Genomic DNA, 14,195 nt, shown 5'->3' with positions numbered 1-14,195 from the left:
CATACACATCACACCTTGACAAATGCCTACTGTATTAGCTCACAAAGAACCTTGTATCATACATAAATCAACATTAATATACCGTATTTGCACAAATATAATGCAATTTGTTTTGTTTTTTTGCTTTTTTCTTTTGAATTTACATGTTTCAAAACGCACCTGCGTCATATTCGGAATCAAGTTCAGCCACAAGACACACAAGTCTGAAGAAAGCCCTCCCTTCCGCTCAAAGCAGGAGATCCGGTCGGAAAATATGTGGGGGTGCGCGAGGGAATTTAAAAGCTAATGGGCCACGTGAAGGGGGGAATAGAAGACACAAAAAGCAATTTTTATCGCCTTTGTGCAAGCACGCCATAGAAAAACAGCGTACTATGCGCGGGAATATGGGCCACTGGCCAATTCAAGCCAAGTCAAGCCAGGCGAAGTCAACACAGGCCAAGCCAAGACCACCACCGTGTTTACGAGGTGTTTGTCTGTGCGAAGGGACCAGAACAAGAATGTGTGAGATTGTGTGGGGTTCAGCAGTCTTTTTTCTGCACACTCTTTAGTTTCTGCTCCAGAGTGATCTGATGTTTGTGTGGGTGCTTCTGCTTCCTCCCTCGCTTTGCTTGAGGGTTGCAGTGGGAAAGGTCGCTGAAGAAAAGGGAACTACCAGACAAGCAGGGCCCCGTGCTGCTGCATATCCGCAAAGTCGCAGTATTAGAATACGTGCAGTCTGCTAATAAGAACTGCAACTATTTGCTTATTCACCACTCACGCGTTTGTAACTATACTTGTTTTCACCTCGAGAATCGTAGTAAAAAAAGTATGGCTTCTCGCGGAGCGCATTACTAATTTTCCTCTTTATGCTCAAAATTGAGATATATGTAGGTTCATTTTAGATGAGATATACGTTGCTTTATCAAGCCGTACACGTTTGAAACGCCAAAAGCATCGCTTCTGCCTCCGACAACCAAATCTTGAAAAAACTACTTCGTCCGGCACATGAACATAGAGCAAGACTTCTTTTTTTCTTGAGGTGCAAACAGGTATAGCCACTCCTTTAAATCATGCCGCTTTATTCTAATGCCAGAGAGCAGGTGGACTGCCCTCGAGCATTCAAGCAAGACTGCTGCTGGACTGTTCAGCAGCTTTGACCTTTGGAACAGCCTGGCTTCTGAGGACGGGAGATGCCCATCTTACCTGGAACACATCTTGCAGAGGGAAGCCCTAGATGACTGGGGCATGGTGCTGATGACCTGGTTGTACACACGCAAAAGCACAATGGCTACCTGCAACCTGCAAGCAGACATGCCATGTCACTGAATTACCGGTTTGAGTTGAGCTAGTTGGTACATGTCTACGAGGAAACAGCTTGAACATTAAACAATTACACACAGACAGGACAGGGCATATACAGAGCTGACTATCAACTATTCAATACTTCTTCCTCCACCTCCTCTTCTTAGTCCATTCGAGCATTCCACAATTTAAAAATAAGACACACTTTTTTAAAAAAAAATTTCCTACATCCATACCAGAAGTCCATAACAAGCCAGGATTCCTGAGAGGCTAGGAATCTTGACAGGCCAGAAGCCCTAACAAATCAGGAGTCCTGACACATCAGGAGTCTTAAAGGCTAGAAGTCCTTACAGGCCAGGAGTCCTAATAGGCCAGGAGTTCTAATGGGCCAAAAGTCTAAATAGGCTAGGGATCTTAACAGGCCAGGAGCCCCAAGACCCACCTATTGCTAGCACTGAGACAGTCCACGGCAGGGTAGGGTCCCAGGACCACCTTGTTGTCGCCATGCTCCAGCTTGTTCAGCATGTGTTCCGTCAGCTGCAGCTGCGGCAGCATGGTAGGCTGCAGGTAGCCAAACCGGAATACTTTGTCAGAAGACGGCTCGCACCACGCGGCTTTTCTATCGCGACAAAGCAATAACCGGTGCCTGTCGTGACGGGCTGGACCGTCACAGCTACACAAAAGCTGTTCTATGCCTGCGAAGGTCACCCGAGTGACTACATAGTCCTTAACAAACCTTAAAGATGCAAACTCTCCCAATTTTCTTAGGGTAATAGGATCTGATAAAGTAACTGTTTACGTGAAAAACATGGTCTTGTCATTGTTGTAGCATTTGGACGGTAACTTGCACCGTTACGTCTGGTTACAGGAAGCTTCTTGTAAAAGCTTGAAGACTAATCTTGACCTAACCCTTTCATGGGCAGTGGGATATGTACTTCTCACTCACGCTTTATCTGTACTGGGCTCAAGGGAAGGCGAACTCCCACCATTGTACTGTGCCGCCATAGAGCAGAAGAAATGTCAAACAAGAAAAAATATATATACTGGTGCTATCCAGCAAAATGCATGTCCCCCCTGGCTACGCCACTGGCTGCAAGCAACTTGCTCGGTATTTGTCAAAGTGGGAAGTACAGCTGCCATGGCCTAGCACAGGGGTTCTCAAACTGGGTTCCGGGGAACACAAGGGTTCCACGAGCTGGTCTCATGGGTTCCGTGAACACCCAAATTGCAACCCCCTCCCCTCACCCTCCTCTCCTCCTCCCCCCCCCCACGCCGCAGGCTGCGCAGCAGGACCATGCAAAGCACCTTCATCTCACTTTGTACTGACATTGCGATTGATATGGTGGGGATATATGGGAAGCGACACAAGCAAAATTGCCTACAATTGTGCATCTGTTGCTTCTCGGTCGGCAAATATGGAGGTCGGGGAGGGTTCCGCGGCAGTCTTTGAGGCTTCCTGGGGTTCCGTGAGACAAAAAAGTTTGAGAACCCCTGGCCTAGCAGCAACTTTCTCCCACGCGGCTCTCGGAGCTTCAGTTCTTGAAAGAAACAAATATATTGTTTCTAGACAGCTTTCAGAAAGAAGAGAGTGCATTGAGTTGCAGAAACTTGATCTTCAACAACTGCAGTTTTTCTCTTCAACAATAAAATAAATTGTATGACTATTTTTTGAGCAGCTGCTGGGCCATGCAAAGCGTATTTCCCACCCTGGCACCTCTTTTGTGCTTTGTGGAAAAAATCAGAACTTCGCACAGGGTTCTTATTAAAATATTTTCATACGAAAGAGAAACAAAAAAAAGTTCACCACGGGGTCTCATAAAAGTTGCCCATAAAAGGGTTAACAGAAAATATTGTAGAAACTAGCAGCCTATGCTCCATCTCAGAAATTGAGTGCAAGGCCATTAAAGAAAAAAGGCACAAGAGGGCTGTTCTGCAGCATGCTTCATTTGCACAAACACTCAAAGAGGAGGCACATTTAGAACTCATGCCCATGTATTGTACAGTACTGGATCAAAGTCTTAAGGGGAGACATGATCTTTGGAGTCAAAGAAAAATTCCTAAAGAACTGCCTTGCAGAAAATGTCAATTTTGAATCTACAGCTATTTTTTTAATCTGACAAGTTTCTTATTTTGAAGATTAATATTTGAGCCATTATGTCACTATAATATTTATGTGGGCTGAAATTGCACTGAAGTTGATGCTAAAGCAACACTTTCTCAAAACGGCAGTTTTAAACTCCTTAAAATTTTTAGGAGGGATATCTCAGCATCTAGGGCAGACAGAAATAACTTTTTTAGCAACATGTACCTAAATGTGCAAAGCATGCAATGCTGGAAGCAGAATTTTCAATATAAGTATAGAAAAGCTTTTAATTGAACAACTGTTTTATTGCTTGGTGGCCACACATTGAGCACAGAACTTCAATGTGTTGTAAAGTCACTAATAATGGTTCAACCTAAAAAGTGCTTCCAACATTCTGTTGTTCTTGTAGTGTCTGACCATATGTTAAAACATTATTTTTTAGAAATGGTTTTTCACTAGTATTGTTTTTGGAAACAAAGTCTGGTTAATCATAATAATCCTCAGAACTAAACTACTAATTTAAAAAAATAAACGGATATTTGAAATTAGCACAAAAGTTTGAACAAGCCTGTGCTGTTTCATTCAGCTTAGCCAAAAAAATAAGCAAGAAAGCTCCAAGACCAGTGTTCCCCCAGACTATAGCACAGTGCATTAAGAAAACTAGCATACTAGATAAGAACCTTGATGGCAAAAGCTAGGCCATCTACAGCTAAAAAACATGAAGTTGGCAAACAATATTCTTTAGGTGGTAATTGCTCACGCTACAAACATTTGCAACAAAAGTATTTGGGGTCAACACAAGTGGAAAGAGTTTCCCTTGGCAACAGTCAAAGCCAACTTTGGAAAAAGCCTACCGCAAAATACCGGACAAGCGCCCACTCAAAATTTAGAGATAATCACGAAAAAATGGGGGATGGGCGCTTGTCCAGTCATCAATTTTACATATCAATCTGCTGTGCATATTTTCTCAGACCTTAGAAATTTGGGAATGGGCGCTTAATGTGGAATGTGCGGATGCACAGTATTCTACGGTAAACTCGCTGCACTGGCTAAGGTAACCCGTCAAGGGCTGTAAAACAGGTAAGAGCATACAAGTGGCATACAGAGTTTACTAAGAACCGATATCTCATCTGTGCTCAGTGCAGAGAAATTCTTGACTACCACCATAAGCAGTACTATCTAGCTGAAGCCACTACGAAGCCGAGAAGCAGTCGCAGAATTGCCAAGCATCCAGGCAGCGAAATTCTACATACACACAGCCTGACCCGGATGTACCATTTGCCAATTTAATTCTTCGATGCCCCTACCAAAAATGTTGTACGTCAAGATAACGCCACCGAAGTGACCAAGACCTTTTCCCACAAATGTTCAGTGCCCTCGATCGGAAAATTACAAGGAGTCTCGGCCACCTCAACGTCTCTGAGGCAAAGCGGCGGCCTATAGATCCCCAGGTGGATGGTTTGAATCCCAGGCGAGGTGCCCGCAATCTGACGGATGCTTACTGCGGAGAAGGGCCGCATAACCGGGATTTCGCTTCCCCATCGAAAGATTGTCGTGTGGTCGAAATGGATCCTCAGTCTTCTGCTAGGGTGTGCCAGATGCCCTTTGCTGGTTCGGTACGTAAAACCACTGAATTTTGTCCAAAACCTCCAGATTTTGTCTTCTCGAGAGGGGCATTGTCCCATGCGATCACATTTTTGTGTGGGAAGTCTACAAGTGTTTTTACTTTCACAGACATAGTATAGGTGCTCTGGCAACCTTTTTTCTCTTTGAAAAAGATAAGATGGAAAACAAAGTCTCCATGTATACCTTTCTGCCGAGTTGATAATTGCTCAAATGGAATATTCTTATTGCAGTGCTTTTATGCCAAGCCGATCATCCCACAGGACTTCTCAGTAAAGCCAATCATTGTAGTGATTATCCCTTTCACAAAGCCGATCACATAATTTGCAGAAGGGGAACAGCGAATGGTAAGGTACAACTCATGATTGAACTTAAGGTTGCCCATGCTGAGAGTCTGAGCTTGCAAACATCCCTCACAGGTTCAACACAGGTCACTATTTGGAACCCAGACATTATCTGTGCTTGATCATCCCCTGTAAATTGCGACAATAAACTTTTCGTGTGTAGCCCCCCCAAAAAAAGATTAAAAAACTTTGTTGAGGGCTGTTTGAGAAAAGATGAGAAACCACCTTATTTTCAAACAAATATGACAACCCCAACATCTTTTGGAGTGGAGTGATGCTGCACTTTGAAACAGACATGCACACGAGAAGACAACACTGGGCAGCAGGCCATTGTGCCAAGGTGCTGACTCAACAGACCCTTTCTGAAATTTAGTCTGGCCAAACTGATCACTATCATTATCATTGAATAAATTAGTGTACGGAGTCTGCACTGTGCTGGTGGCTGATGAAGTAAGAAGTTGAAGATATGCCCAAGAAGAGGACACGGGTTGTATACATTAGAGACATTAGCAGTACACAAATCAAATACAAGTATTACATCATTGGTGCTTCTGGACTCAAGAAACCAATTGATCTGTTAACACGCACTCGCTAGATGCAGAGAATTTTGATCAAAAATTCATATGGGTCGAAGGTTTATGCTGACCATCGAAACTGACAGAAATGAAGAAAGAAATGTATTATAACCTTGGAGACTTGAAAATAAACAAAATTAAACTCTGATAAATGCCAAACATCTGAGAATTCCGAATTTAGCAGATGTAGACTCCAGTAAACACCAGCAGGTTTGCTTCTCAAACTGTAATCCTTAAACAAATGCTCCGAATTTCACAAACTATAAACTTAAAAAGCTGGAACCATGCTTATAATAGATGTGAAAAGCTGAAGTAGTTCCCTTTGAATTTTCATTTCAAAAGGTTTCTACAGAAAAACTTTTCTGTAGAAATCAGCTGTTATATGTATTCTTTTAACAGTATTCTCAGTCATGTTCCCCATGAGAAAACCTGCATTTGTCAAGAACCCCCAACATCTGCAAGTAAATAGATAGCTAGAATGTCCTCATGTGCAAAAACAGACATCCAAAATACTTCCCATGCAGAGAGGGGTTTGGAGAAGGTCTTCAGGAAAGTCACTAAGAACACACCCCACATTTTCACGAACAGAACACAGTAAATTCTGCTGTTCCAGAAATACATGAAACATTGAATAATAACAAAAACCAACGAAATAGAAAATATTAACAGGGGCTGAAAAATGCTCACAACATTCTAGGTGAGACCAACTATGGCGGCAGGGCTTGCAATGAAAATTCTTATAGTTGACTACTTAAAAGAATATAGAATACCTGGTGCGAGCTTGTTGTCAGCGGATATCAGAAGTTTACAGCTCCTAATGCACATTAATAAAAAATTTGATGCTTTAGCTTAAAGCACATCACCCTAAAAGTGCAATTTCCAGATGTGCCAACCAAAACGCTTCCATGAATTTTGAAGTAAAAAACATCTAAAACTTTTCATAGAGAAAACAACAGTCGTCTATTGCGAACGGTCAGCTACTGCGAGGCTCAAACAGAACAACAAAATCAGTATTCAGGCAATCCTCGAGTCTTTCAAATAACTGCCAATTCACCGAGACCATGTCTTCAAATAACGGAACAAGTCCGTCAGAAAGCAACAAGTTATTACCACTGTCCTCAGAAGTACCTGATCCGGAAACCATCTCATTACGCTATAGTAGACATTTTCCTGGGGATATCTCCTGACATAATCAGGCTAACCAAGATTTCCTGACAAGTGCAGGTCTGACCCGATCGTAGACACCACACCAAACGTCACCCACAATGACTATGCCATTATGGTGAAGCATCAGCTTCATCTGCTGACACCTCTGTCGAGACCACGGTGTAAGACATATATACACCAACTCATGTTTACAAACAAACCGGAGCGCCCCTAGCGGACGCCACCGGCGCCGCGCATGCGCGGTGGATGGTGGGCAAGAAGCCCGCCGTCGCTCATAAACAAACCATTGAATTGCGTTGTTGTCGGTGTCGGTGGGAGTCCCCATGCTCTTTTTCGCGTTGGAATTGTTAATTCTACGTCCTCCTAACAATGTCTGACTACTTGAGCGGCTTCAGCTAAACTATCGAGGCAAAACTTTGCGTGAATAATGTGACGTGCGGCGATTCATTTCACGTGGACGCCGCAGAATGGGCGCTAAAGCCTGACTCCTACGATGAGATTCTGCTCGCTATTTTCAGTCGCGACGTCGCTCGGACTGCAAAAGCGTGGACCGTAGCTGAGATGGTGAACATCGATACTGAAAACCGCAAGTAGAATCGGGCATTACAAGTCGGTGATGGCCACTGGTAACAATGATCAACAACTTCTTGTATCTGTTTACACTTAGCCGACTTACCCCAACCAACCTTCAAAAGTGTTTTGAGGCCTGCACTTCGTTCTTATCGCAATTACCGGGTCAACGTTTGGTTTACGGGCCGCTGTCGTTTGAACGAACTGACGACAAAGAACAGCCAAGTTTGAAAGAGCAGACGACAGTTGGAACGCACGCGCAATGGAGTACGGGCAAGAAGCACCGCGTCCCGCGTCAACAAACCATTCGAATGTCACGTTGTCGGCGTCTGTGCGAGTCTGCATACTCTTTTGTCGCGTTGGAGTTGTCGATTCTACGTCCTCATCGCAAGGTCTTACAACTTCAATCGCCTGAGCGAAATTATCAAGGCTCGTTACGCCGCTAAACTTTCCGTAAATAGTTTGACGTGCGGCGATTCATTCGCATGAACGCTGCAGAATGGACGCCAAAACCATGATGAGATTCTTGTAGTTATTTTCGGTCGCGACGTCGCTCGTGCTGCAAAAGTGTAAAAGGTAGCGGCGATGATCGACGTCGATACTGAAAATCGGAAGCGGGAACAGACCAAGCGTAACAAGTAGGTGATGGCCACCTGTACCAATAATTAACATCTTGTATCTACTGTTTACACCGATCCTACTTAAGTCTTTTGAGGCTTGCAATTACTTCTTATTGCAATCACCGGGTCAGTTTGGTCTACGGGCCGCTTTTGTTTGAAAGAGCAGACGACAAAAAGCAGACAACTTTGAAAGAGCAGACGAGAGTTCGAACGATCAGGCGGCCGTGTGAATTTGAAGACGCACTGAATCCGTGAGTGGTCCGGACAACTTGGGGGTTTTCTCTCGTTCATGTTGGAACAAAGCAAATACATCTGGCGACCACAAATTGTGGCCCGCACACGCAATCGTAGTTCGACAGCGTCTGGTTTGCCCTTTTCACGGATGCTATCCACGTTCTCGGACGAACGGAGGGGGCAGAAACACATGAAAACTGATCTTCAAACCTTTCCAGACTCTCTTGGTACAGCCCCCATCGCAGCATTTTGACGAGAAGGCAGGTTTTTTGTCTCGTTTCTTCCAAGGGAACACAGGAATGCATGTCTGGCAAGGCGACTTCTGCCCACCGCCCCAGAGCGGAAGTGCGTCCGGCGCGCCACCACCGCGGCGTGACGTAGGTGAGTTGAGTTGGTGTATAGGTGTGGACATACCACACAGCAACGTGATCGACGAGATAAAGTCCTATTGGTGCATGCCCCAGTAGCCTATTCTGCCAACCAAACGGCGCAACTGGAAAAAAAAAGTAACAAACAAAAAGGTGTTTTGTTGCCACGGCACCTCTGCACATGAACTTGCCACTTGGCGAATCTGCTCCGACCTCGACGGACACTGCACCAAAGATCTATCCGGTCCACCACGTTCATAAAACTTTTCTTGCCATTGTCGAGGCACAAAACTAAAGTCAATAATAAAGCAGTGCCTAAAAATCGCGCATAGTGCAAGCGTCAACTTCAACATGATGCGGCCCAGCCAGGAAACAACTTTGAAGACAAGCATGTCTCCCCTAGAGAAGCATAGGAAACCAAGCCCGCGACAGGCAATCACTAGCCAATTATCGAAGAATCATCTGGTGGCACCGCCTGCAACCAAGGCGAGGAGAGGACTTTATCTGTCAGCTGTGATGCGTGCAGTATCCACACCCATATCTTACACCATGGTCAAGACCGAGCCTCAACGCAAAGGTCGCAAGACGCAACCGTTCCAAACAAACTCAACGCAACCTCGTCTTCATCCTAAACACCATCGTTGGTCTCGCTTAAATCGCCGATCGTTCGGCACCGCCGACAAGAGTGCACGACGTCGATCACCGGTGATGGTGGCAGTGCGGAGCGAGGCGGGAAGCGACGGCGGTGACTTTGGTGTCCGTGCCGCGGTGGTGCTGGCGGAAGAGGATGACACTACGCAGGGGCAGACGACCGGCAGCACGGAGGGCGTGCGTGTCCCGATGTGAAAATAGGCTGCCTGTACTTACACACACCTCGTGGTAAATGGAAGGCTTGCTCATCGATGGGATCCCATACGTGTTCGTCGTGGGCTTCCCCTCGTTGTCCAAGATTTGCTGAAGAAGCGAGAATGAACAAAAGTAATGTTGTGTTTTTGTCGGATGCTAACAAGTTGAAGGTCACTTGCTCTTTATAAAGGTGTGTTCCCAGATGCACCGAAGTGCTATAGCCCTCCGCTAAACACGCAGCGCTGACTTTGCACTGTATCCACTCTCCAAAGCATGTAAGCCCGCCTTTCCAAGCCCAAGGTATTACGAAACGAGCAGTATGATGTTCGCAGCTGCGGTCGCCGTTACACGTTACGTCTATGGCCCATGCGACAGTCCCGCGAGAACATCCAGATAACAACGGGTGTCAAAAAAATCTGTCGGCAACTGTATTTTCACCTATAATTTGTTTCAAGAATGGTTTATTCATTTAAAAGAGGTTCAAAGCTTGTATGCATCTAAATGTACAAAAGTGTCTAAGAGCAAAAAAGAAAAAAGAAAAGGTGGCCAAGACTTACCAAGTTGTAAGCACCGAGCAGCAAAATCTCGAGACAGCGTAAGGCCTGGCACAAGAATTGGGGTGCAGAAAGAAAGAAGGTAGTGAGCAGACGAATGAGATAAAGTGGCTTAAAAAAAACAAAATCGAGAAGACAATACACAGGAATGGTCAAAAAAGGTAAGCTCCAGCAGATGCAACGGTATTACCGATAGTCACCTTGAAAACAAATTTATAGGCATATTGTCACAGGTGAAGGGACGAGACGGCGTTCGGTGAAGAAACTGAAGGTTTAATTAAGGCCAACTTGTGCCAAAGCAAAGGGTTAAAGAACAGAGTCGTAAGCGAGCAACGATGTCGGCGAAGAGTCAGAATCCGGCGCTAGCGTAAGACCGACACACGGTCAGTGGCTTGCCACGCGGAGCTCCTTTTGTACACACATGGGCTTCTGGAACAATCGGTGTAGAAGGACCGGCACATAGAACATTCTAACCTCAAATCATCAACACGGTTCTCAAATTTACGAGAGCACCACATTAGAGTGCCAACAGAAATGTGTCCCCGCAGCCAGGCATCGAACCTTGGCTTTGTGCATGAAAGGCAAGCGCAATAACCGTGAGGCCATGAGCGCACTGCCTACTTGGTCAGCTGTGCCCGCGACAATATGCAACCATTAGAAATTTAGAATGAGTAGAATGCCATGAGAAAATAAATCTTTAACACCAAAAACTCTCCAATTTCTCTTTCTTTTTTAAATTAATATTTTGAAATCTGCAGCTATTTTCTTGTGATCTGTCAAGTTCCTAATTTTTTAGAGCGATATTCGAGCCATCATATCAATTTATAATATTTATGCAGGCTGAACTTGCATGGAAATTTATGCCAAAAATATGCTTTCTCAACACAAAATTCTTTACTGTTAGCAAATTTGCAGAGAGGATATCAACATCCTGTGCAGGTAGAAATGTATTTTTTTCTGCAACATGTAGTTAAATGTGCAAAGCATTCAATGTTGACAGCAGATTTTTCGACAGTCATATAAAATTTTTCATTGATCGATTGTTTTATTACCTGGTGGCCACAGATTAAACACTGAAGTTCAATGTGTTGCAAAACCACTAATACCGTATTTACTTGAGTAGTAGCCGCACTGTTTATGAACAAAACCTGAGGGTTCGCTTTTCCGCAGAGCACGTGGTTTGCCAATCACCACGATTGACAGCGTGACTTCAGCGGTTTACTTGAGAGAGATAACGTCTTAGCGCGAAGATACCATCAGTGAAGATTGTGTTTGTATGAAGACTTGTGTTCTCGATCTACAGGTTTTCCCGCTCATTTTAATCTAAGCGACGGCCAATTTAATTTAAGTGCCACCGAATTTAATCACAGTGCCACAGAATTTAATTCTTGCGCTACTCAATTTAATCCCAGGGTCAGTTAATTGAATCCACAATATATATATTTGCACTTATTGTCTTCAGTGGTCGTGTCGTACCATTTAATTCGGATTTATGGCCAATGGTAAAAAGTAGCTTGAAGTAATCTAAAGAGGAATAATAATATCAACTGAGTTTATTATAGATCAATTGGAGCAATAATAACACAAAATGATCAAAAGAGTAATCCTAAATTGCAATTGTACTTTTATCATCCGACCTGTAGCAATGTTAAGTCGAGTAATAAGAAAGGTGAAACAAAACGTCCCTCCCACTAAAATAAATTTGAGTGTGCCACAATAACTCGAGGTTACATAAAGAGCAATCAACATATCAATTAAGCTTTGTCAATAGTGGGACTAGTAACTACAGGTAATCACAATAGTGATCAAATGACCAGTTGTCCCTCCAAAAATCTAACTGAATAAATAATTATTCTAAGTTACCAAATGTGTAAGCAAAACACAACCACTGAAGACCCCCCCCCCCAATAAGTGCATATATATATATATATATATATATATTGTGGATTAAAGTCATTGACCCCGGGATTAAATTGTGTGGCGCTTGGATTAAATTAGGTGGCACTTAGATTAAATTGGTCGTCGCTTGGATTAAAATGAGCGGGAAAACCTGTAGTTATTCGCTATGTTATTTATGCGCAACACGATGACTGGCTGTATATGTGTTCTGCGGTAAGGTAAACGCAAGGACCTTGTTCATAAATAGTGTGGCTATTACTTGAGTAAATACGGTAATGGTTTAGCCTCAAAAGTGCATCCAACATTGTATTCTTTATAGTTGAGCAATTTTTTCCCTACCGTTCTCATCAACAAAGGAGGGCAAGTTGTAATAATCTTGAGTACTACTACAGGTTGATAGAAAAACCAGCTATCTCAAATCGGCAACAAAAACTGCATAAGCATGCATAGTTTAATTTGGTTTAGTCAAAAATTGAGAGAAAAAGCTCCGACCAGTGTTTCCCCTTAAATTCGATTCATATTTGACTCCAGATCTGATTTTTGCACTTTGCAACTATTAGGCCACTGTCAGATGAACTAACAAATAATCAAACAAAGAATGATTGCTGCGAAGGTAGATTTTCAAGACGATAGACCAAATACGCTGACTTTACACACCTTGTATCCTGTATACTGAGCATGCTGCGTGCATGCAACCCTCTTTTCGTTGTGCTACAACATCTTAACAGGTGAAGAGCACGCAACCTTCATCTCCCTAAGGGAAAAACAAGTTTGGGGGTCTTGTGCGCCAAACCAATGAAGGGCGTCTTGCACGCCCCAGTGGAGGACGGAGGATTAATTTCGAACACCATTTGACATGCAACGGAAATCTTAAGTGACACGGCAACCTCTCCGCAATGAGCTTCCTTTAAATTGCGGACGCCACGGCCGAGATTCGAATCCGCCGACTATACTCGGCGACAACTTTTCTTGGCAATGGAGTGGAAGGTACGTCCCGCGTCCCCTCCCCCATTTTGAGTGTATGCAGGCTTTCCTCCTCCCCCTTTTCCGGGGAGAGGATTAAAGCCTGCGCACACTCAAAATGGGAGAGGGGACGCGGGACGTACCTTCCACTGCATTGCCAAGAAAAGTTGTCGCGGGGTATAGGTATCCGTATGCCAGCGCTTTGCTCACAGCCACCAAGGCAGCTTTCCAAAGGGGATAGGAAATGGGCCACTCACTTTTGTTTTATATTTTATGCAAAAAGTGTGTGTAAAACGCAAGACAGACATAACACACATTCATTATGCACCAATCCCAGAATAGTTCACACAAAACACTAAGCTGTGGTTAATGAAACATTTTCTTTTTTCTTTATTATTATTATTTTAATTTGGTAGTTTGTTTTGATGTCGAGCACACACTGAGGGAAGTCCCTGCTCCAGAAGTACAAGGTATCCCCCCAAAAAAATTTACAGGGCTTTTTTCAGCGTAAAAATGAAGTGTGCATCGCCCACTGCTCATTCTCCGACCAAATGTAGATCTAGAGGTCTGAACCACATAACGAAATCTCAGAACTAATTGTCATTACATATAAAAGTTCTGACGCTTTTTGAAAATATCAGTGGGAAAATGGGGCCCATTTTTTGCCCGTTTTCAGTAACTGGCACCATTTAGCCTCGTGTATTTTTGAGATCCGTCGGCAGCCATTTTCCCGTTGAAAATTTCAGAAACCCACTTGCAACTTTTAAATAAGATAACGGTCAGTTCTGAAACTTTGGCATCTGGTTCGGACCACCTGGCTCATTTTGGGCAGAAAATGAGCATTTGGTGATAACAGTTTATATTTGCAGTAAATAAATCCAAGGGCTGGCCCTATGAATGCTATGCATTTAAACAGTTTCATGAACCCTTTATACCTTGCTTCATTTGCCTCGTTTGGTTCCTGCGTGAAGTCTATACTGTATGACCTGTTTACCTCGTCATGCCTCTCGTATAAAATACTAAAACTAAACATTAAAAAAAAAAAGAAATTTGTTTCACGATTGTTTT

The 14,195-nt window shown here is 43.7% G+C and overlaps 1 protein-coding gene across 1 annotated transcript in view; it reads right to left on the bottom strand.

The window, feature by feature from the left end:
* LOC8032317 (hyccin) overlaps positions 1-14,195 on the bottom strand; it is a 38,318-nt gene that overhangs the window by 17,158 nt on the left and 6,965 nt on the right. Inside the window, exons 5-8 of the mRNA XM_029993691.4 lie at positions 10,269-10,313; positions 9,739-9,819; positions 1,724-1,842; positions 1,183-1,278 (exon numbers count right to left, since the gene is read on the bottom strand). Coding sequence (XP_029849551.3) covers positions 1,183-1,278; positions 1,724-1,842; positions 9,739-9,819; positions 10,269-10,313 — 341 coding nt within the window. The remainder of the gene's footprint in view (positions 1-1,182; positions 1,279-1,723; positions 1,843-9,738; positions 9,820-10,268; positions 10,314-14,195) is intronic.

This window comes from Ixodes scapularis, unplaced genomic scaffold (genome assembly GCF_016920785.2).
Source record: "Ixodes scapularis isolate PalLabHiFi unplaced genomic scaffold, ASM1692078v2 PGA_scaffold11__112_contigs__length_91849675, whole genome shotgun sequence".
NCBI lineage: Eukaryota > Metazoa > Arthropoda > Arachnida > Ixodida > Ixodidae > Ixodes > Ixodes scapularis.
The sequence above is the reverse complement of the archived record's forward strand: the minus strand, read 5'-3'. Positions and strand labels throughout refer to the sequence as shown.